The following is a 25,639-nucleotide window of genomic DNA, read 5'->3' as shown; positions in this document are numbered from 1 at the left end:
ACTACTACTACTACTACTACTACTACTACTACTACTACTACTACTACAACAACAATTACACATTAACACAATGGCTGGCACATTATATATATGCTCTTAATATATGCTTACAGAATGACTAATGGATCAATGATTTCACTGATGAGTATTCTTTCCATCACTATAGATCACAACCCATCCAGGCCTTCTCATCCCATTGGATTAATATCTTCTCACAAATCCTCTATAAATAATCTACCAAATACAATAGGGGTCTTTTTCTAGTTTTTTTTTTAATATTCCATGGGTAAAAGTTTAGCATGGAGTTACATATCTGTTATTGATTGCTCTCATTACATGACTGGCTCACTGCCTTTTCGGATCTTACATTTATTCAGTGGTATGTATATTTTATACCACTTCTTGCATACAAATAAATTATTGGTGGTAATATGCTATAACCTAACAATAATAGCTAGTTAAAATAGTGCTTTAAGTTTTTTTTGCAAAATGCTTTACAAATATATCATCTTAATTTATCTTCATAATAACTGTTGGAGGTAGGTGCCATTACTCTCTCCATTTTAGGTTGAGCAGGCTGAGTCAGACAGAAAATAAGTGAATTACACAGAGTTACACAGCTAGTAAATGTCTGAGGCCAGATTTGAACTCAGGTTTCCTTGAGTTCCAGGCCCAGTGTTCTTTCACACCATGACACCTCACTGACACTAACCCAATTACATATACAATGTTGATCCCCATTGCCTTCTGGGTAATAGGTAATTTTCATTCTTTATATATCTGTAGGAATATATAGTATCCCAAGAATATCAGTACTGAAATGTTGGGTTTTTGTGTCAGGGAAGAACTTGGGATTATTAAAAGTTTTCAAGAATTTCCTACATGAAATTTAGCCCACTCTCATCTTCCTCTTAAGTTCTTGGTCTAGCTCATTGTCTGTTGGCAATACCCATGCAAGGGCATGCTTAGTCTGGACAATAGGCATTCTTCATCCATTTAGCCTTCCTTTGTGGATTGGTAGATTGATCTTTTGGTCCTGGGTCTCACTGTAGAGGTCATGTTGTATCATATGGGTTCATGGATCTAGAACTAGACAGAGGGTATGAGGTCCTCTTGTCCAACCCCCTCATTTTACGGATTTTATAGTATAGGATACCAAGGCCCAGAGATGTCAAGTGATTTTCCTAAGATTACACAAGTGGCAGGCCAAATTTGAACTTATGTCTTATAATGCCAATAAGTGCAACATCGTCCACAAATAGGAACATCTTGAGGGAACCTCCCTCTTTAAACTCTGCAAAGGACACTCTCTGGTTATTGCTATTGAATATTATTATTACTCAATAGAGGACTACTCAGTCTAAAGGATTTTCTGCTATTTTGGATTTACTTTGCTTTATACTTTCTTCTTTTTCTTATAAACTCCGCATGTAGGTAGGTCTTTGGTCAGCAATCAAATTAAACAGAGAAATATGTTTATAATAAAAATAGCCAACATTTATAAAGTACTTTAAGGCTTGCAAAGTATTTTCCAGAGATCATTTCACTGGATTCTCAAAACTACCCTGGGAAATAGGTGCTATTATTATTGTTCCCATTATATAGATGAAGAAACTGAGGCAGTCAAAGGTTAAATGACTTGCCTTGGGTAAGTTCCTAACACCAGATTTGAAGTTAGGTCTTCCTGAATCCAGGTCCAGTGCTCTATTCACCACACCACCTAGCCGCCTCTTATGTGGCTTATATCGTCAAAAAGAAATGCAAATGTTAGTATGTTGCCATTGCAGAATATAATAACTTATAGTAACATGGTACAATGGAAACAGTCCTGGCTTTGAAGTAAGAGCTAGGTTCAAATCCTGACTCTATGAACTCTAGGTTCAAATCCTAACTGTATGACCTTGGTCAAGTCACTAAACCTTTGGTCCTCAGTCTCCTCATCTGTAGAATGAGAAGATTGGACTAGATGTGCTTCTGAAGTCCTTTCCAGACTAAACTGATAAGCCCATGATCTATATAGGGAATTTTAAAGTTCCAATAAGCCTTATGCATGCTATCTCATTGCTTCTTCCAAAAAGTTTTCAAGGCAAGTACAGTAAGACCCCTTATCCCCATTCTGCACAAGGGGACACTAAAGCTCAGACTTGACCAAGCTCCCTCAGCTACCAACAATAATAACAGTTTACATTTACGTAGCACTTTGAAGTCTGCATAGAATTTAAAAAGATGATCCCATTCAATCTTCGCAATACCTATGAGTTAGAAGCTAGGAGATCCCTATGAGAGAGATGCTATCGTTCATTCAATCAACAAACACCTCAGATGACATTTTATAACCACTTGTTACATGCATATACATAATTGTTGGTAATGTGCTGAAACCTATACCCACAATGTAGATTCCTATCATTGTTTCCATTTCATAGAGGAACAAAACAAGGTTCAGAGAAACTCAGGGACTAGCTCAGGGGCACATAGTTAGTAAGTGGTGAGCGGATATTAGACTTTATGTCTTTGGACTCCATCGCCCAAGTCTTTTCCATTGCCTCCTGGTCACTTCTCATCTCAAGGCCACAAAGAGAGTTTCTTATTGATGTCTTTTTGCTTGCAGAATCCTATTTGCAACTGGGATGTCTCTCAGAGGAAGAAAACTAGTTCATCACAGTAATAAAGTCTTCCAGAAAGGATTGGGTAACGATGTATGAAAATACAATCCAATAGGCCGCAACAGCAGCACTCACAACTTTGAAGACTGACCGGGATGTTCATCACAAGGAATGGGTTTGTAGTCAGTCCTCTATGCTACCTGACAGCCTGGGCTACTTTACTTCAATAAAGATCTTCTTCAAAGAGAAATAGTATAGGGAACTGAGTCTAATGAGGTTCAAATCTCCAGGAAAAAAAATTGGGCTTGAACAGAGAAGCAGGAAATACAATTAATTGAGTGCTTCCATTGGGCCACAAGACGATGCATTCTTACATCTTGTGGTAATGAGAGGTTTTACTGGGAGGCTGGTGCTTACATTAGATGAGGAACCACAAAAGGGAAGCAGAGTTTAGTGCAGTGTGTGTGTGTGTGTGTGTGTGTGTGTGTGTGTGTGTGTGTGCGGGTGTGCGGGTGTGCACACACATGCATTGGATGAGGGGGTCAGGAATCAAGTTCTGATTCTCCCACTGACAAAATGTAATTTTGATAAGAAGCCTTTCTTCTTCTTACCTTTGTGGACCTTCCTTCAAATGAGGTTAGATGAAAACAGGGGTTCTTTAATTTTGTTTTTTGTTTTTAAGATCGGATATTGCTATCTCACCAAGGCCAGAAGTATAAGGGCCACTCAGGGCCCAATTCCACTTTTCTGACGTGGGTCTGTTCATGCCTCCATAGACAGCCTGGTGGTCCCTTGCTTCTCGGTACTCACTGTATTGTTGTTAGTCACACTCAATCAGTTTGTCTGCTGCAGCTCAGAACTCCTGAGCTCAAAAGATCTACAAGCATCTGCCTACCACTATACCAGGCTAGAGTAGGGGTTCTTACCCTTTCTTTTGTCATGGACCTCCTTACCAGTTTGGTGGAACTTCTTGTAAGAATGTTCTTAAATACATAAAAATAAGATGCATAGAATTATCAAGGAAATACATTTTACCGAAATGTAGTTTTCAAAATATTTTTAAAAGCAAGTTCATGGACCCTTGGTTAAGAACCCTTGTATGAGATAATCTCTTAGCATCCCTTTTCCAATTCTGAATGATTCTGTGACTGGTTCCATGAGTCAAAGCTATCTTTTATGAAGGTTCTATTAAGAAGAAATATGATTGAATTGGAATGCAGAGCATTTCTGTGGATTTCAGTGGAAATAGTTTTTGTTCTTGGAAAAAAATAACTGGTGAGGGGATTTCAACAAACACTCTCTGAGTCCCTATTTTTCTTTAAGTGTGGCCTTGCCCCACATCCTGGAACCTATTGGTAGATTTCCCCATTCACTGGAAGTTTTGCTAACGCAGAAACATTTTTAAGGAAGCACTCTTTGGAATGCATCCAGATGAGGGCAACTTGAAAGACCATCTGAAGCTTGGTTGCAGGAACTGGAAAGGAAGGCTGTCTGAAATGTTCTGTCATGTGGGAAGAAAGATTAGCCTTGTTCTTCTTGATCCTCGAGGGCCAAACTGGGAAGAACAGGTGGGAATTTCATCAAGGCAGATTTCGGCTTACTGTAAGGAAATACTTTTTAGCAATTAAAGCTATCCTGAAGCAGAATGGGTTGCCTTAGGAAGTAATGTGATTTTTCCTTCCCACCTCTAACCCCTTGAAGGGCTCTTTCAGATGTTGGATATCTCTCAGAGGGGGGAATTGAAATGATTTTTCACGTTCGTAGCCAGAAGTCTAATACCACGCTTTCCCAGACCGATTGTGGAATGTGCTTCTAGAGTGAGTTTTTCCAGAGTATTGAAGCTTACCCTTTTATGATCCCAATTTTTTTTTGATCTGAATCATTTGTTATAAAGATCATCCCAAGATGTGGTGTGAAGTTGAACTGGTTTATAGGTTTATTGGCATATAGGTTTATAGGTGGAATTGGTTTATCATTCTATGGTGCACTCTCAGAATTGCCATTTCTGATTCTGCTCAATCACATGGGAGCTTTGGGGATTGCCCATGGCCCTGTGGTAACCCGTAGCTGAAAGGATCTGATGTTTCAGCAGGATGGGACAAACTCTGAGTGGTGCCTTGGATTTGAAGTCAAGGAACCTGATTTTGAATCTCCAACAATTACTTTGTTTTATAACTGTGGGCAAATCTCTTGGTGTCTCTGGGCTTAGGTCTCTTCATCCACAAAATGGGGATGGTAATATTTATGCAACCTACATCATGGGGTGGTTGTGAGGAAAACACATTATAAACTTTGCCATGCCATGAAGATGGTAGTCATTATTGTAAGCGTAGTTAGTCAGCAGGACTCTCTACTGCCTGCCAAGTCAAGGACAAGGTCCCTAGACTGGTATTCCAGGTTTCTATAATCTGGTACCATCTTAACTGCCTGGACTTATCTCACATTACTTCCTTCATGCAATCTATATTTTGGTTAAAATGAACTTCTTTCCATCCCCTGCACACTCTCTGTGTTTTTTTTTTTTAAAGCAATTGGGGTTAAGTAACTTGCTCAAGGTTACATGGTCAGGTGTTTCTGGGTGGGTGCTAAGTGTCTGAGCCCAGATTCGATCCGAGGTCATCCCGACTCTGGGGCAGGTGCTCTTACTTGCTGTGCTACCTGGTCACCCCTCTCTATGCTTTCTTACTTCTATTTTTTTCACTTGTGCAATTTTTTTTGCCCGGAATATTCTCCCCTCCCTCCCTCATTTTAAAAAATCCTGTCCCTACTTTAATACCTGGCTCCAATGTTACCTCCTTTAGGAAGCCTTCCTTGATTCCCCTAGTTCATAATGATGTGTCTCCCATCAGACTGTGAATAGTGTCTTCTTCATATGTCTAATATACTCACCATGTATTACAATGCATTATGGGTATCTATGAATGTGTCATATTCTCCTACTGGACTGTACATTCTATGAGGGCAGAGGCCACATCTTAGCTAAACTTTGGATTTTCCCTTCCATATAATAAGAGAGGTCTGCACAAAGATAGCCACTAAATAAATGTTGAATTGAAATTTAGTTTTGCGCTCTAATAAAGTGATGCCCTCAGGATATATCGAATGATGTAGAATTGTTTGTTCTTGTATACAATGACTCTATCCTCCCCCCATCCCCAGTCCCCTTTGTCTATATTTTTCTGTCTTTTCCCTCACTGTCAGGCTCTCAATTATCACAAGTGTTCTTGCTACTATTAAACATGCCACCCCCTTCCCCCTTCTCATTTGCTGCTTTTGATCTACTGTGGGCTAGGAAAACAGATAAATAAACTTGCTAGAATTGTGTAGAAAGCAAGGGTACATAGGCTCTGAAAGGAAGGCCTGGGGACTTTCATAAATTAAGCTCATAGGTTTTGTGACAACTATTTTGGCTGCTTAGGAACATTTCTAATTACTCAGGGGTCCTCAGTTGTGTTTGGGATGGGGAAGGTTGCCAGGAAAGGGTGAACTGATGTACTGGATGACCCCGATGGTCATTCTGTGAAGCCTGGGTGTCTCTGAGCATGAGCTGTCATTCATCTAGGTCTCATTTGATGAATGGATACTCTTGTCTTAAGGCAGACGAGAATTGTCCCAAGAAATAATTACAGTGTCTTATTTGCTTCAGAATCAAAGATTATTCTTTGATTATGACCATAGCTTTGTAAAAGACACACAGATCACATAAGAAAGCTATAGTCCTCCCTTCTTGATTTGGTTCAACCCATCTGGTATTCCAGTTTATTTGATTGTCTTACTGGAGGAATCTTCCAAACTATTTTTCCATGGAAAATATCATTTTGGCATAACATGTTGCCTGAGGAGCTGCCAACAATTCAATTGATTAGGCACTTACTGTATGTAGAGCACTAGTGGAGATAGAAAGTTTAGGTAGTTTCTGCCCTTACTGACGTTATAGTTGAGTAAAGGGATGTGACAAAAACACAGATAACTAGCAAGTAAATTACTACATTTATAGAAATGGTATAGCAAAGTGGATAGAGAGTTGGTCTCAAATCCTAGAAGACATGGGTTCAAGTCCTGCCTCTGACACATATTAAATATTTAACACTGGATATTTTAGCGTATTCTAGGCCAGAGGTGGCCCTTCAGATGAAAATGTAATTGGGAAAGGGATCGTTAGGTGGCATAGTGGATAGAACACCAGTCTTGGAGCTAGGAGGATCTGAGTTAAAATCTAGCCTCAGATACTTGCTAGTTCTGGGTAAGTCACTTAACCCTGCTGTCCCCCCCCCCCATGTAATTAGGAAATATTTAACAAAATAAATAAAAATACAATAAAACATAGATAACATTATATTTAAAAACGAAGTCAACGGGCAGCCTGCAGGGATGCTTATGTACAGTTTAGAGTAGATGGATTGGTTTTTTTCATTTCTATTTGACTTTGACATCACTGCTTTAGGCAGCTCCCAAACTGTGGTGAGAAAGTGTTGACCTATAGTGATAGAGGATTTTGCTCAAGAAGGAGTACCCTATACAAATCACAGGCCTAGTCCCTATCCCTACAAATATGCATTCTAAAAGCAACAGGGCATCACACCCTGGGCTAAGCAGAGAGAGTTTTAGGGGGAATAGGCATTTAAATTGTGCTTTAAGGGATGGATAGGAATTCCTCACATGAAGAAGAAGAGGGAGGACATTCTGAGAATGGGAAATGGGGTGAGCAGAGGCAGAGGTGTGGGAAAGTTTAGGGTGCAGTCAGAAAACAGGGACCACTTTAGTTTGGCTGAAGGTTTGAAAGTGTGGGGAAGATTAACATGGAATGAAGCTGGAAAGGCTGGATAGGAAGGCTTTATATTCCAGACAAAAGAGTTTAAATTTCGTTTGGTTGGCTTCAGAGAACCACTGAAGAGTTCTGATCAGCAGATCTATGAGAAAGAAAGAAAGACTATTCTGGCCCCAGAATGAAGGCTGATTTGGAGGCGGGAGAGAACAAAGCTAGACGGTTATTGCTCTAGTTTTGGCACACAGTAACGAGGGCCCATGCTGGGTTGGTGGCAGTGGGAATTAAAGGGAGGAGATATGAATTCTATATCTACTTATCGGTATATCTGCTGTTTCATTCTAGTAGAGTGGATGCTCCTCAAGGGAAGGGCCGGCTTTTGTTTGTGCATTTGTACCCCCAGTACCGAGCACACATAGTGTCCACTGAATAGGTGTTCATTCAATTGAATTGAATTGAACTGATTTGAGGTGGAATCAACAAGATTTGGTGACTCATTGTACATAATAAATTGTATATAATAATAACTAACATTAATATAGAGCTTACTATATATATATATATATATATATATATGCTAAGCACGTTAGAATTATGATTTCATTTCTCTTCAATAATAACCCCAGGAGGGAGGTGTTGTTATTATGCCCATTTTACAGGTGAGGAAACTGAGGCAAACAGAGTTTGTGACTTTCCTAGGGTCACACAGCTAGTAAGTGTCTGAAGCCAGATTTGAACTCAGGTCTTCCTAACCACAGGCCTGGTGCTCTATCCACTGTGCTACCTAGGTGCTTTATCTGGACATGAGAAGTAAGAGAGAAGAAAAAATCAGCTAGAAACCGTAGGCTACAAAGCAGAGATGAGGATGAACAGTGATAGTGCAGACAGAAATTGTGGTGTCAGAAGGAAAAGCAGCTTTGGGAAGGAGAGATAATGGATTCTGGTAGAGATGTGCTAAGTTTGAGGTGTTGCTGGGCCACCCTGGCAGAGATGTCTTGGATGAAAGGTCTGGATGTCAGAAATGAGGTCCAGCCCGGAGCTGCAGAATGGTGAGTCATCTGCATGGAGTGGGTAGTACAGAAAGGGCCCCAGACGACTCTGCATGCTTCTCACATTCACCTATCTGGATTATGCTTGTTGCCAAAATGTTCCAGATCGATCAAGTCATATTGTATTTATTAAAAGAGGCCCAAGTCCCCAGGAGCTTACTTTGTTTGTTTGTTTCTCTGTCACTGACTAGCTGTGTGACTCTGGACAAGTGACTTAATCTCTCTGGCCCCCAGTCTCCCCATCTATAAAATGAAAGGCTGGGATCACATGATCTCAAGGGTATTTTTCAGTGTTCATGTGCTCAGAATCTAGAAATCGATTTCCCTTGATCTTTTCCAGACCCACTTAAGGCTGACTCCCCCTTCTCTTCCACCCCTTCTCCCGGCTCTCTTCTGCCTTACACAGGCAGATAGCAACCTGCTATTTATGTTCCCCCAAGACGCCAAGGGGGGCTCAAAGCCCTCTCTGTCATCTTCCCTACCAGTCATTAGCACACCTAGTTGGAGAAGAGAATAACAGGGAAGCGGTTCAGCTTTCCAAGCAGAAAAAAAGCAAATGAATGGTTCGCCTAAGAACCTATCTAGCTGTGTCTGTTCAACAGAATACGCTCTAGATTTATTGCAGCAACTCTGTCTCCTTCCATTAGCCAAGGGGGAAAAGTGGGTGTGTTTTCCCATATCCCTATTGCCTTGCATAGTGCCTTTCACATAGCAGCTCTCATGCTCCCTCCGACTCCCTTCCCTCCCTCCTGGATGCGGAGGGAGGATAATTCCCTGAATCTAAGGTAGAGATCACTTCATAGCCTTAGCTGACTCCATGACTTACTAGGGGTCACCTTGGAGGAGTGCTTACTCCTCTTTTTTCATTTTCATTTTAAAAAAAGTTTCCAAAGCCTTCTGTTCTGGCAACAACTGGGTGGGGCTAGGAGCTACAAGGAGAGCCAGCTCCATTTCGCTATGGAGTGATCTGAGAATCCGAGGGGTCATATGATTTGACCAACTAAGATCATCTACCTAGCAGGGGGCAGGGCCTAGATTTAAGCCTCGATCTTCAGTCTCTAAGCCTACCCTTTTCCCATCATACCATGACCCTTACAAAATGCAGATAAAACTCTATGACATTGTAAGCTGACATTATTGTTAGATAACGGCTCGCAGAGCTTGAGTTGAAAATGACCTTACATTTATCACCTAGTCCAACAGCTCCCCTCCTTTTCATGGTTTACAAATAAGGGAATCGAGGCTTAGGGAGGTTACGTGATTTGCCTAAGGTCACAAGGTAATAAATCTCAGATGAAGGATTTGAACACAGGTCTTCTGTCTCCAGAGACAGTGCTTTTTCTGTATTATGTATCACATAAGGGTATGTGAGAATACCTTTGGTAGTGTGAGCATCCTGGCAAACAACTCTATAAGATAGACAGTATAATTATTGTTATTTCCATTTTACTGATGAGATAAACTGAGGCTCAGAGAGGCCTGTCTCTGGAAGGCTCTTCTTTCCTTTTCTTTCTACAATCAAAGGGAATGTAGGCTCATGGGTGGTTGACTCAAAGTCTTCCTGGGATCCTATACAGCCAAGAGGACAGCAGGTCTTGAGTTCATGCACTTATTTATCAGATATTTGTTGAATATCTCCTGTGTATAAAGAATTATGCCAACTGCTGGAGACTCAAAGACAAAATGTAACACTGTCCATGGACCCTTAAGGGTCTTGCATTCTCCTGGGGCACACATGTGAACAGAGAGAGACACAATATCACTGGAAGGAGAGAGAGAATAATAAGGTGGAAAGAATGAGGAAAAGCTGCCTTAAGGGAGCACTTGATTTGAACCTGGAAAGAAGTTAAGTATTCTAAGAGGTGAAGGTCAAGATCATTCCAGGAATTAAAGAGAGCTTGTGCAGAGAGCTAGGGGAAGGTGACTAAATGCCAAGTTCATGAAAATCACAATAGGCTTATTTGGATGGAACATAAAGTATGTGAATGGGAAAAATGAAAGACATCTGGAAAAGTAACCTGAAGCCAGCCTGTGAAGGGCTTCAAAAGCCAAAGGTCAAAGTGTATGGAAAGCATAATAAATCTATTTCTCTAGTGTTTGTCTTTATGACACATTGTTTATATTTCCTAACAAACACTGTGTCTTCAATCCTTTTGTATTGACCCACAGCACTCAGACCCAAACCACTCATTTTCTAATATATTCTGTTATATTCTATATAATATATATTATATATATAACACATATGATATAGATTCTAATAAAGACTTTCTTAAAAGATTTTTTTTAAAGCAATCAGGGTTAAGTAACTTGCTCAAGGTTACACGGCCAGTTATTTCTGGGTGTGGTGCTGAGTATCTGAGCCCGGATTTGATCCCCAGGTCATCCCGACACTGGAGCTGGTGCTCTTACTCGCTGTGCTACCTGGCCGCCCCATTTCTTAAAAGATTTTTAAAACCAGTTCAAACAGTTTGCTAAATACTTAATGCTATTTTGAGCTTTCAAATTAGTTTGGCAATGGAAGCATTCATTTTCTTTTCTGATCATTATTATATAGTTTCCTAATACACAGGCTATCCCAAAAAGTCTTAAGCAACATTGCTCTATATTTGTTAATGTCACAGAATTGTCAGTTATCATTGCTGTATTTGTCAGTGCTTTGGAAGATGTCCTGAATGGGACATAGGATTCCCTATCTATGGTGACGTTCTCCACATGCTTCTATTTGCAGATGATGTTGCATTAATTGCATCCAACCATGGAAGACTAGATAGCTCCCATCCTCAATGAAATCCACTACAATATGAAAAATACTGTTCTAACTACTCCTACTGTAAACACAAAGTGGATAAAAAGGGTATATTGCACAGGCTCTGACATATGTGTGTGATATATACATATAAGTAATACATCATTTCATTTCCACAATATGCTACATATGTAACATATATTTATGACATGTATATTATACCTCCACAATCCCAATTTTACATACATATAACAAATATATATATTTATTATTTATATGTATATATGTGTTATATAGAACAAGTATATAAACATATATATTATATATGTATACACATATAAAACACATTATTCCATTTTTCACATGCATAAGACTAAGATGTATCTTTCCAAAATTTTGATTCTTCCCAAATAATGACGTCTCATGATTTGTAGAAATGTGACACCATTGGAGGAATATTGGTGTTAAAAGAGGTATGATAGTGTGTGGTTTGGGATCATTGAAAGACCTGCACAATTTCCCAAAGGAGAGCCCACCCATTCTTTTCATCCTATTCAGTTCTGGGCCTGCTTAATGGTCTACCTACAGTGATTATCCAAATTATAAAAATATGTGTATACATGTGTATGTGAACATACATAGGTCTTCCTATACCTTCTTATTTTCAATATGCATATCTTTTTTGGGGGGAGGAGGGGGAAGGCAGGGCAATTGGGGTTAAGTGACTTGCCCAAGGTCACATGGCTAGTTTTATGTTAAGTGTCTGAGGCCGAATTTGAGCTCAGGTCCTCCTGACTCCAGGGTCTGACTCTATTCACTGCACTGCCTAGCCATCCCTGTGTGCGTATATCTTGAATACTTGAACAAAGATATAGAGAGATGCACTTTTAGCTTTTAGACCTATCTCTAGCCTAGTGACCATGGGCATGCCAAATGAACCTTTCTGAGCCTTGATTCCCCAATCTGTAAGTTGTGGACATGATACCATACCTCTATTGTCTAGCCCACAGGGTTATTGTGAGGCTTAAAGAGATAATTCATGAAAAAACATTTTCAAAGTATAAGAAGTACATCGTGTCAGCTAAAAAATAGCTGAGTTCAAATTCTGGCTTAGACTTCTTATGACCTAGATGATTCTGTGATTTCATCTCTCTATTTCCGTTTCTTTGTCTATAAAATTAGGGGGTTGAACTAGGATCTGATCCTAGTCCTGTTTCAAAATTCATTCTCTATCAGATTCAGAAGAAAAAAGGAAGTACTACATTCATATTTGATGTTGTTGAGTTGTTTCAGTCCGACTCTTCATGACCCCATTTGGGGTTTTCTTGGTAGAGATATTGGAGTGATTTGCCATTTCCTTCTCCGGCCCATTTTACAGATGAAGAAACTGAGGCAAACAGGATTAAGTGACTTGGCCAGGGTCACATCGTTAATAAGTGTCTGAGGCTGGCTTTGAATTCAGGTATGTGAGTTTTCTTGATTCCAAGCCCAGTGTTCTATCCACTGTGCCGCCTAGCTGCCCTTCATGTTTACCAAACACACACAAAAAAAGAAAAAGCCATCAACAAAAACCTACTTAGAAACAGCCATAATTTAATGACTCTTCCCCTCTTTTCCTCATCAACTTGCTGTCACCTAAGGACTAGATATTTGGTTCTAGCACTACTGTCTTCAGCTTTAATTGGTCTTCCCAGTAAGCGTCTGTCTACTGTGCTCTCAGGCATATTTTGATGCGAGTCATGTGTGAAAATGTTGATTCACAACAGGAATCTTAGATTGCATGAGACCCACTTTCAATAGAGCCGCTTTGCCACGTTCTGTGTAACTGCATTATAACCACTGCTGGGGGAATGAGGAAAAAACAAAGCATTACATAAAATCTTGGAAAAATCCAGGCCATTCTCTACTCATCTGTAAGACTATATTCACTATGTTTTCCAAATCATAGCCCTGTTTGTTTGTTTAGACAAGTGAGCGCAAAGGCCCAGCTTCTCTGAGCAGTCATACAAGGCTGCAGGTAGGCAGAGGCTGATGAGAAGTGAGGGGTGAGGGCAGAGGCTAAGGAGAAGAGAAGGATGTGATCCATGAAGAGGCCAAATGAGGTTTTAGCGAGTGACTAAATGAGTCGTGGCCAAACGGCCCAAGCAAGAAGTCAGAGTTCATCTGGATATCCAGGACTGAAGTTAGCAGCAGAAGAAATAAGCATAAGGCTGGTACCCTGGAATGACCTAGAAGGTGGCTATTGGACCCATATACTACCTTGCTTTCACCTCCCTTTAAGGCCCCAGCCAATGGGGGCCTTGATTCTGGAGACAAGTAAAGAAAAATTGAGGGCAGCTAGGTGGCACAGGGAGACTCATCTTCCCAAGTTCAAATCCAGACTCAGACTCTTACTATCTATGTGGTCCTGGGTAAGTCACCTAACTCTGTTGGCCTTAGTTTCTCATCTAAAATGAACTAGAGAAGGAAATGTCAAACTACTATAGTATATCTGTCAAGAAAACCCAAATCTGGTATGACTGAAAAAAAAAATGACTCAACAACAAAGACTAATTGGCGCCCAGTTTAGGAAGGCAATTAATAGAAGAGGACGAGTTATTTGGAGAGTTTCTACATAACCTCATTCAGAATGTTCAAAGAAGAATAATTTTCAGCATGTTATACTAATAGGACGGCTACATATAGATCCTTGGTTAATGGATCCTAGAATCAGAACTGGAAGGAAATTCCAAGGTCATTGAGTCCAACCCATAACTAATGTGCAACTTTCCTCTATAACTCTCCAGCAAATGGTTGCCCAGACACCACTTGGACAATTTCCACGGATGGGAAACCCACCTACTCCCAAGGCTCATTCACCTTTGGATAGAACTAATTTCTAGGAATGTTTTCCTAATATGATGCCAAAATCTAGCCCTTTGATTTCTACCCATCATGATTTTTATAAATCCCTCTTCCACGGATAGTCCTCCAAATATTTGAAGAACGTTCTCATGTCATCCCCAAATTTTCTTTTCTTCAACATAAGAACTCCCAAATTTTTCTGATTCCAGTCCCCTCACTATCCTGATCACCTTCTATTAGGTCACCTTCTATTAGATGAATTTTATTCATTCCCATCAGTGTGTTCACTTAGAGCTATTCCCAGTTTAGGTTTTCAATTGAACATGTATAACTAGTCACTGCATAATAATTATGTTCCATTTAATTCAGAAATAAATTTTTATTTAAGTGGATACTTTTTCATTCTTAACCAAGACCTGTAAGTAACTTTATACATCTCGGGGTCTCAGCTTCTCTTTTCTGCACAAATCCTCTAAACTAGAGCACATCTCAGGCCCCACAACTCAATGCCCTAAACCTTCAAACAGATTGTCCAGAAGTATTGCTACAGACAGCATAAAAGTCTGCTACTGTAGGAACAGGGGCCATTTTGCTGATAGTGGTAATTTATGAAACTAAGATACAGAATGTAGTAGAAAAAGACAGGTCTTGGAGTCAGAAGAACTGAATTTCAGGCTTGACTTCAACAGTGACACTGAGCAGAGACATTTCTCCGTTTACTTATCTGTAAAGTAGGAATATTAATACTTGTACTACCTCCCTCATAAGGTTGTTGTGCAGGAATCATTTTATCAAGCTTAAAGTGCTATATAAATGTGAACTTGTTAAATTTGAACTATCCTTCAAAATATGGAAGGGGAGTAGAGATAAACTTTAATAGTAAGGCAAAAAGTAGAATTGTATTCGTGCATCCACTAGGCTTCACGCCTGCTTGTCATGCAGGGTGTTCAAAAAGTCTTATTGCAAATTGGGACAGTCTGTATACAGTGGCGCCATGTTTCACAAAGATTCTGTCCTGGATTATCAGGGAGATGTGCAACAGAAATATAAAAAGTCTTTGTTTGGAAAAGAAATATGATTAGTTATATAATTATTAGATTTAGATATGATCTCATTTTATAGAAAGGAGAAACAGATAAATTATAGGGCATATGTACTAAAAAGCTTAAGTTTATTCTCAGGCAGAATTAACTTAACTTCACTGAATTTTACTTTCATTCCATAAACAGTTATTAAGCTCTTATTGTGGGCAAAGCCCTGAACTCTGTGGTGGGTGGGATACAAAAATTAATTAAGACAATTCTCTTGCCCTTAAAGGGTTTGCAATCCAGTAATGGGTATTTGACACAGAGAAATAATATGGCATTGTGTACATGAATGACATGTACACAAGGAAGCAACTGGCCCTCTCTTACCTTCCTTTTATCTGTCTCTTGGTTTGTTGAATTCCTAATCATGTTTAAAACCCATTCTAAATGCATGCTCCTTCATGAAGCCTCCTTTTCTGATCTCCCACACCATATCCCCAGACTTCACATGGCACTTTGGGGGGGGGTACTTCTCTAATAAGCTTATCATCTAATGTTGTGTATTACAGCTGTTTCTTGGATGTCTTCTCATTAGAAATGATCCTCTCCCTAAAGACAGGGGCCATGTTTTATTGAAATTTTGTGCTTAACTTAGAGCCTAGCCCAGTGTTTTGCAGACACTAGGGACTTAATAAATATTTATTGAATTGATAATCTCTAAGAAATGCAGCAGGGAAATCCTTAAGCACAAAAAAGACATAACCACGAGGCCAAGTGGACAAAACAACATATATGGAAGAAAATATGTGTTAGAAAGATGGTAAATGGGAAGAGGGAATATGAGGATCAGCTAGGATTTTTTTTCAATTGTGTGTAAAAGATCACTTTAAAATAAACTATGAATGTGATTAATTTAATGTACTTAAATTAGTTTGTACAATAAAAATATGGAGGCATCTATGCCATGCACTGGGCCTGGAGTCAGGACCACTTGAGTTCATATTTGACCTCAGACACTTATTGGCTGTGTGACCCTGGGCAAGTCACTTAACCCTGTTTACCTCAGTTTCCTCACGTGTAAAATGATATGGAGAAAGAAATGGCAAACCACTCCAGTATCTTTGCTAGGAAAACCCCAAATGGGGTCAGACATTGAACTAAAAATAATAAAATATGCTAAATGAGGCTAGCTTGTTCTACCATTTCTGCTTTTGGGGGGGAAAAGTAGATTATGATTTAACTGTATAACATTCTGCATTATGGGATAATAAGATTTAAGAGACTTGAGTTCTAACCCAAATTTTCCCATTATTAGCTTTGTGACATTTTGTAAGTCTTTACATGTCTTGGCCTCAACTTTCTTCTCTGTCAAATGAAAGGGCTAAATGAGATGATTTCTGAACTTCCTCCTAAAATAAACATTTTATTTTCTAAGTTTTCTTCTAGCTCTAACATTCTATTTTCTAGGTGTCCTTTCCAACTCTAAATTCTATGTTTAAAGTCCCTTTCAGTTTTTTCGGAATTTTTCTATGGTTTTCTGACTTGGCAACTTTATGTGACGTAGGGTAATGTATGATGATGAATAAGATTCTGCTGGTCAAAAAAGAATTCTTTATTTAGTCATGACCCATGGATTGAAAAGGGATCGAGTTTTAAAGAGACAACAATGTTTTTTTCTCCCTTTTCCCTGGAGGAGTAATGACAAACAGGACTCGGGGGGAATCTGAGGAGAAGGGGAGACCAGTGCTGTGCAGCCTATCTATTATTGCTGTTCATCCTTCATTTTTGAAGAGGAGCAATGACATCACATTGTACCACCAGTGGGTGGTCTTGGTGCCAAAGAGGGGCTTCTACCAGGTCAGTCATTGTTCCCTATCTATGCAATGATCTGAGGCCATGTAAGGGGTAGGGTAGCTGTTGAGGACTTTTCCTTGTGAGAGATCTGATAGAAGACAGTGATGTATGTACCAGCCATTCTGCATGAGCTGCCATGTTGAGCATTTTGTGGGAGGGGAGAGGTTTAGGTTAGCAGAAAGGGTAGGTATTTCCTCTTGCCACATAATAGACAGAGTAACTCCTTCCCAGCTCCTCCCTTTAGTTATACCTGTGGGGATGATTTTCCCTTAGTCAACACCTCAGCTCCACCCCCACACTTAGGGTTATGGGAGTAAAATTGCTTGAAGTCAGCTGCATTGGAGGGAAACAGCCTTCTTACCAAACATCTCTACCCATAATGCCACTATTTTAAACCTATTGTGCCCAGAGGGAATCCCAAGGTCTGGATTCACAGGAAATTTGCAAAATTCAGCAACCGACAAGATTTTTAATTTATTTTTTATTATATCCCAGGAGCCCTGAGCTGGGGAGAACTCCTCTCTTGACAATTCAGGCAGGGGCATCTATTCACTGCCTGTCTCTTGTCTCTGTGCAGTAGATGCCTCAGCATCTCTATTTAGTTTTGGAACTCCCTACTCACAAACAGTGAAACATGAAAACTGATGATAGAGGAAACTTTAAGGCAATGGTCAAATTTCTAATTTTGTCAATGGTCAATTCGGTCAATTTTATAATTAAGTAGGAAATATAAATGACTTTGAAGAAAGAACCTTGTGACTTTGGATTTAACATCTGTTCGTCCATCATGCCCCCATTTCCCAATGGAAAGAAAGGGGAATGAGAGATGAGAAGGATGACCAGCTTTGATTTTTCCCTCACAGGGGGAACCCCAATAACCATTATGCTCCCAACATAGCCTCAGGAAGTTCCATGGGGAAGACCATGACCTGCTCCAGTGAAGCCCCATCGAAGGCCAGCCATGCTGGACATCACCCATATTGTTTTCTCCTCAATCACCTCTCAGTATCAAATGCAAATTGTGTCTTTGTGTCGCATTCAGTGAGATACTTCCTTAAAAAAGAACACTGTGCCTTTAAAACTCACCCAGTAGCTGGCCAGTCCATAGGTCCTGACAAACCGAATTGACCAGCAGAATTTTATTTCTTGGGGTATATTATTCCACGTCAGAGAGAGGTACTGGCTTATAGCCCTCCGATCTGAAAATCACTTACAAAATGAAAAATGCCCATTCTTTTTCTTTATTTATCTTTTATTTCTATCCTGTCCTTATTCCTGCCCTTCGTACTATTAGTTTGTTGTTGAAATTGACCTGCTGAAGTCTCCTTGAGCTTGAAAAATATACTTTTTATTTTTTCACATGAATCTTTTTGTGAACAGAAGACAGGTTTAATTTAAATCTGTTCACTTTCTCATGACATGACATGCACCCATTCATTTGAAGGTGATGAAGCAGCCAGGGAAAAAGAAAATACAAAATCATCATGAAAATGTCCAACTATAGAGTTTTGTATCTCTTTTTTTTTTGTTCTTTTCAACTAAAAAGAAAAAAAAAAGGAAAAACAGGAGGCAAAATAGATTTCAGACAATAAGGTTATTAATTACGTTGTGTACTTCATAGAGAGCATAGCTATCCAGTTGTTTAGGGCAGGCAGGGCTATTCTGGAAGAATGATACTAGCAAAAATGAACCAGTCAAGTGAAAGCAGTTACATTGATAACTGATTGACCTTGGGTAAGTCACTTGCACTCTCTGGGCCTCAGTTTCCTCATTTGTAAAATACAAATAATACTACACAGAATCACCTCTTTATAAAGTCATTTTGAATTTTAAATGTGATAGTGTAGATAAGGCACTCGGTAAGCTTTTAAAGTGCTATATAAATGGAGCTATCATTATTAACTCTATGTTCCTTTTGAGCTCTATGGTCCTCATATTCCAGACAGTTCTATGAATGCTAATTTCGCACATAACTATAGTCTTTGCCAATGGACCATGAAAGTAACTGCTAATGCTGTTGGGGATAGAACTACTCTAATCATACGTTCTAGATTGGCTACAAATGGTGCAAACAGTCCTTTGAGGGCAGGGTCCATGCAAGGTGGGCGAGGCAGGCTTGGAGGGTACACTGAACAGGGAGGGAGAGGGATGCCAGGAAGCACAGTATAGTAAATGTGCCTATTTATCAGCTGATGTATTTTTCACCATAAAAAAGCCTGCACTCCATGACACATGGGTGTTTGTTTATCTCATGATGAATTCTTTTAACTGATTTACAGGGAAGGTTCAGAGGTGGTACAAATTCAGGGGGTGCTGGAGCCAGCTCATACTGGCTAGAGCTGATTGTTAAATTTTCACTGTGAATATTGATACCTTTAAAATCAGCTAATGTTGTGAATTATGGCTTGATTTATTATTTTGTTGATTGTTTAGACTTCAGAAAGCAAAGGAGAGTGGGGCTGCTAAGTGGTGCAGTGAGTAAAGCACTGGCTCTGGAGTCAGGAGGACCCGAGTTTGGTTCTGGCCTCAGACACTTAACACCCCCCCCCCCCCAAACAAAAACTAGCTGTGTAACGTTGGGCAAGTTACTTAATCCCAATTGCCCTCCAAAAGGCAAAAAAAAAAAGTAAAGGAGACAATGTTAATGATAAAGATTAAATTGAGAAGTCTCTCCTGCATACGTTAAAAAAAATCAAGAGCCCCTTGTTCAATACTTGTCAGCATATCTTTGTGTGTACACAAATGCCTCCCCATCCTCTATTGCTAGCTGTCTTTGAGAATATGCCTCATGAATATGCAATAAGCACGACGACCATTAAATCAGTGGTGTCCAATTCAAATAGAAACAGTTCAAATATGGACTTAGAAAACCTCAAGTTAACATTATCTATGTTGTACTGTATTTTTACTTTCTTAAACATTTACCAATTACATTTTAATCTGATTCCTTTTACTCTGGAGTTTTGCAGGGCTACATACTGCGTAGGGGCCTCAAGGCCTTTCCACCTTAAAAGTAGGAGCTCAATAGATATTTGTTGAATAAACAAACCAAAAGATATCGAAAATAGCAAAAGTTCTACCTGATATTCCTAAAGCACCATCTGACCATTTCACTTCCTCACTCAAGAAGCTTTGGTGGCTCCCTATGGCCTCTAGAATAAAATACAAGCATTTCTCTTAGGCAGCTAAAAACCCTTTACAGTCTGGCTCCTATCAGGAGCTGATTCCTCCTTATTTCTCCTTGTGCATGCTTCACCGTGTCCCAAAAGTCTTAGTTCGGTGTGTCTGCACTAAAACTTTTGGGATACCCTGTATGTTCCAGGACAAATTGGCCTATGTGCTGTTTCCTGGATATGACATATGTCTTTGTACCTTTGCGTAGGTTGTCACCTCCCCACCTTAGAAGCTAGGCTCCCTTCAAGGCTCAGGCAGGTGTCACTTCCTTCAAGTGACCTTTCTTGATACCCTCAGTTGTGGTTGTTTTTCTATTACTTTTTCTTTGTTTTGTATATATTCCTTTATTTACTTATTTGTAAACACACCATCTTCTCCATAGAATGTGAGCTCCTTGAGGGTTGATTTTTCTTTGTATTCCCAGATCCTAGAACAGAGACTGGCACACAGTTAGTGTTTGATAAATGCCTGTTGATTAACTGTAGTGTTTTGAGGTTTACAATGTGTTTTCCTCAGAGCCCTATAAAGTAGTAAAAAATAATAATAAATAATAAAATATTAGTATTCGGATTTTAAAGATGATGGAAGTAAGCCAGGTCTCAGAAAGGATATGGGACTTGGTTGTGATCACTCATCAGAATGGGATTTGAGCCCAAGTCTTCTGACTCCAATCCAGCATTCTTTCTACCATATTGTCTTTCAATCAATCAGTTAATCAATAAATCAATTAACTAACCAATAAGTACTTATCAAGGATCCACTATGCCCTAAGTGCTAGGGATACAAAGAATGAAAACAAATCTTACCGACAAGGGGGTCTACATTCTTGTGGGGAAGACAAGTATGTACAAAAATATATACAGTATAAAGTGAAAAAAATATAAATATATACAAAGTAGTTATAAACACGGTAATCTGGGAAAGAGAATAGGATTAGGGTATTTAGGCTTTGTCTTAAAGGAAAGGAGGGAAGTCTAAAGACAAGGAGGGAGTGGATTCCAGGCTTGTGGGATGGCCAATGGAGACAGGGGGTAATGCAAGTGGAACAGAGAAAGGGCTCTTTGTTTAAATCACACTGTGTGGCAGGGGAATAATGTCTAGTGAGGTGGGAAAGATAGACTGGAGCCAGATTGTATAAACACTTAATTCATTCATTCACTTTTTTTGGGGGGGGGCAGTTGGGATTAAGTGACTTGCCCAAGGTCACACAGCTGGCTAGTTTTTGTGTTAAGTGTCTGAAGCTGGACCTGAACTCAGGTCCTCCTGACTCCAGGGATGTTGCTCTATTCACTATGCCACCTAGCAGCTCCCATTCACTTTTTTTAAGGTAAGCATTGAATATTCTGTTCATTAGTCCCACAAGTGAGAAATTCTGTATCTTTGTCAAAGATAACAATCCACACATTGCAAGGGCACTAAATGTTATTGGCAATTCATCTGTTAAGTGTCTATGCTTTAGAGTCAGGGGTGGAGAATCTGCAGTCTTGAGGCCACATGTGGCCTCCCATCTTGGGTTGATGTCCTTTTAACTGAGTCCAAGTTTTACTGAACAAATCCTTTTATTAAGGGGATTTATTCTGTGAAGTTTGGATTCAGTCAAAGGGCCACACTTGAGGACCTGGAGGGCCACAGATTCCTCCCTCCTGCTTTAGACCATCATCACTATGGTCAAGAAGGGAATAATATATCTTCCGCTAAACAGTAGAGTCCTCATTTTAAATGACCTAAACCTAAGACTTTCCCTACAAGCAGAATTAGAGTTGAATCTATTACCTGTGGAGAATGAAAAGATCTACCACTGACTGTAAAATGACCATCTTTTAGACCCAGAGCTGGAAGGAACATTAGAAGTCATCCAGCTAGCATAGAGCACTGGCCCTGGAGTCAGGAGGACCTGAGTTTAAATCTGGCCTGAGATCACCCTGGGCAAGTCACTTAGCTCTGATTGCCTTGCCAAGAAAAAAAAAAGTCATGTAGCTGAACCTCTTCATTTTACAAGGGATAAATTAGAGCCTAGAGAGTTTACAATGCTCGTCCAAGGTAGAACAGGTAGGAAGGAGCAGAACCAGGATTTGAATCCAGGCCCTCTTCAGAACCAGCACTGCTTCCATTCTACCATGCCGTCTGTCTCCAGTAGAAGTCTACAAAGGTGAAATGATTTGCCTGGGATCACGAAGGAAGTAAATGGCAAAACCAAGATCTGAGCCGAGGTCCTCTTGCATATACATATGAGGCCTCACTACTGGTAATAATAACTTTGTTGTCATTCAGGCATTTCAGGTGTGTCTGACTCTTTATGACTCCATTTGGATTTTGTTGTTTTCTTTCCAGCAAAGATGCTGGAGTGGTTTGCCATTTTCTTCTCCAGCTCATTTTTACAGATGAGGAAACTGAGGCAAACAGGGTTAAGTGACTTACCCAGGGTCACACAGCTAGTGAGTGTCTGAAGCTGGATTTGAACTCATGAAGATGAATCTTCCTGATTCCAAGTCCAGTGTTCCCTATCCACTGACTCTCCCAGACAGAGTCTGAGACTACATTTGAACTCAGGACCTTCTGACTACAGCCTGGCCCAGTGCTCTGTCTTTTGTACTACATATTCCATCCTGACCTATTTTTCCCAGCCCCAATGGCCCAATATAATGCCAAGGTAAGCACACTTTAAAAATATATAATACCATCCCTCATTCATAAAAGTCATGATGGTATTTGCAAGGTTGGAAAAAGATGACTGTATTGGTTTCTTATTTCTCACAAGTTATAAAACCCCTTCCAGTTATAAATTTTCCCAGAGATATTAACAGACAAAAGACAATGGACTTGAAGAGGTTTGGAACTGACCGTCACGCCAAAGAAGTTGGTTTCATTCATTGCATCCAGGAAGATTTTGCCAAGTTTATGGTCCGTATAGTTGAAGTCCTGAATTCTTTGGTGCCTGTTGCTGGAGCGGAGGTGTTCCATGGCTCTCTGCAGGGTCTTTGCAATCACCCATATTCCATCGTAGGCATAGCCATGGAATTTACTGGGTCCCACATCTGATCTTTTATCATTGTATTCTTTTTCATACTGTTGGGGAGTCTGAAAAAGAAAAGTAAAAAAGGATAAGTAAAAATAGGAAAAGCGAGAAAGTGAAAGAAACCAGACGACAGATTTAAGAGTGAATGAATGAAAGAAAATGAAGTATTAAGTGTCGTTAAGTGACCGGGCATTGTGCAAGGTGGGTGAGGGTAGGGGTGGAGGGAGGGAGAGGGGATATAAAAATACAATTAAGCAAAATTGTCCCTGCTCTTGAGGAGCTTACATTCTAACAAATAGTATTTTTTAAGACAAAAAAAAAAGAAAAATCAGTACAACCACTCCTAATTGGATGCTAGTAGCTTCTTTCTTCACTTTGGCAGGATTACTAAACTGGTAGGTAAGCAGAATATTGAATGTTCAGAGCTAACACTTCATATCCTCAAACATTCTTCTTTTCTTAAAATGGAACATCTCCATGAAAGCCCTCCGCTGAAGACTCATCCTGATGTAGAGATGGCCCCAGACCTTCAAAGACTTTCCCAGCAGAGTGTAAGTGCTAGTCTATCTTACCATGATGGAAAGGTTTCCTCTATGGACTATATCTCTATTTGGTTTTTATAGGAAATCAAATGAGATAATTCTTGAGTCAAGTATCAACTACATGCTAGCTAATATCAAGTGAAGTGAAATTTTCTGTGGACACACAAGTTGTTAAGTCTCAGAGGTGAGAATTAAACCCAGTTTGTTCTGACTTGAGGTCCAGAAACCTAACTCCTTCAGGGGTAGGGAACTTGTGGCCTCAAGGCCACATATAGCCCTCTAGGTCCTCAAATGTGGCTCTTTGACCTAACCCAAACCTCACTTTGAATTCAAAGGGTCACACTTGAGGACCTAGAGGGCCACATGTGGCCTCAAGGCCTCAGGTTCCCCACCCCTGTACCATACTACACCCTACCTAGACTAGTTATTGGAAGAATAGTCTAGCTAAGCTCAGAAAGGTGTATTGTCAGCGTTTGGACACTTCATGATGATTTTTCTGACTTAAAGGTACTCATGAACTTTTATCATGAAAGAGCTGTGATTTGTGTTGTTCAAGGCAGTATCCACACTCATGAAATCACAGCTGTTTTGAAGTATTACTTTTTAATACAGCAATATTCCTAGGCAGAGCATGTGTTTTAAAATCTCATGTGCAGGGCGAATTGCCTAAATAACTCCATTTGTGATATCTCCATTCAAAGTGTAATTGAGATGTAGAGACTGATTGTTTGGCAAACATATCCGAACTATTACAGTCAAATGAATGTCGTATCTTCAGAGCATTTGACCTTGAGACACTATATATTCACTCCTACTGTGCTCAAAATTTTGTTTGAAACATTTGGGAAGCTCATTTTTGAGAAGTACCTTCAAAGCCTATGAGTCAAGGGCCTCTGTTATAGACACATAAGAGAAGGGAGAGGGGAGGGTTGAAAAACTGTCAAACGCTCAGCTGCTGCTGACCTTTGTATCATTGCTAAGTCTTTTGGTACCTCCTGGGTCTAAGACCTCAAGCATTTTGTGTCATGGCCCAGGACTTCCCCACCAGGGGAGAGAGCAACATGGTAGAACACAGACAGAAATACACAAGGAAAGTCACCCAACAGCTACAACAAAGGGGTCTCACCTGGCTGCCTCTCCAGAATATACAGTTCTCGTCTCAGCATTATGCCAAGGCTCAAGATCTTTCTGTTCTTATACCTTGGCTCTAAGCAGCCTCAGAGAGTAGGGGAGAGGCCCAGGTGTCTTCACTTAGGCTCTTGGCAAAAGCTGCTGCCTTTCTGCCCTATAGATCAACTGCTTTCTGAGTGTGGTAATACTTTAGGAAGGAAGGGAGGAGTAAAGAAGAAAGGAAGAAAACAAGCATTTCTTAGGGATTTACAATGTGCCAAGCACTGTAGCTTTACAAGCACTAAGAGCTTTACAAATATTAACTCATCTGATCTTGATAACAACTCTGTGAGGTAATTGTTATTATTTCCACTTTACAGTTGAGGAAACTGAGGCAAGCAGAGGTAAAGTGACTGACCTGGGGTCCCACAGCCAGGAAATATCTGAGTCTGGATTTGAACTAAGGCCTTTCTTTATTCTATCTCCTAGACTAGGGCACCGTACCAAATTCTTCTGAATTTCCTGAATGGTGGCAAATTATAGACAGAAACCACAGTATCACAGAATTTTTGCAATGAGATAATCCCTTCATTTTATACAAATTGAGGCCCAGAGACTATAAGTAACCTCAAAATCATTAAGTTCCTGCATGACAGAGTTAGGATTAGAATCCTGTCCATAATCCCAGCATAGTGCTCTGACCACCATATTCTAATTTTTTTGCTTTGTTTGGTCTATCCTTGAGGCAGATTTCATTTTTGCAAATAGCAAAAAATTACTTGAATTGGAATATGGTAAATAAGGTAGGTGATCACTCTGTGGAATAATAACATTTTTAGCATAAGGCTGTTTTGAGAGAAACCCCTGGAATCCATGGGCATCATCGTGGCAAAGATGCCAGC

General features: G+C 39.9%; 1 protein-coding gene across 1 annotated transcript in view; it reads right to left on the bottom strand.

Moving 5' to 3' along the window:
• The window catches only part of GABBR2 (gamma-aminobutyric acid type B receptor subunit 2), an 861,105-nt gene that overhangs the window by 274,474 nt on the left and 560,992 nt on the right, over window positions 1-25,639 (bottom strand). Inside the window, exon 7 of the mRNA XM_069084611.1 lies at window positions 22,911-23,147. Within this exon, the coding sequence (XP_068940712.1) occupies window positions 22,911-23,147 (237 nt within the window). The remainder of the gene's footprint in view (window positions 1-22,910; window positions 23,148-25,639) is intronic.

Source organism: Petaurus breviceps, unplaced genomic scaffold (assembly GCF_028583685.1).
Source record: "Petaurus breviceps papuanus isolate PSGF00001 unplaced genomic scaffold, PetGlider_PUasm1.0 175, whole genome shotgun sequence".
Taxonomy (NCBI): Eukaryota; Metazoa; Chordata; class Mammalia; order Diprotodontia; family Petauridae; genus Petaurus; species Petaurus breviceps.
This window is presented reverse-complemented; position numbering and strand designations above follow the sequence as displayed.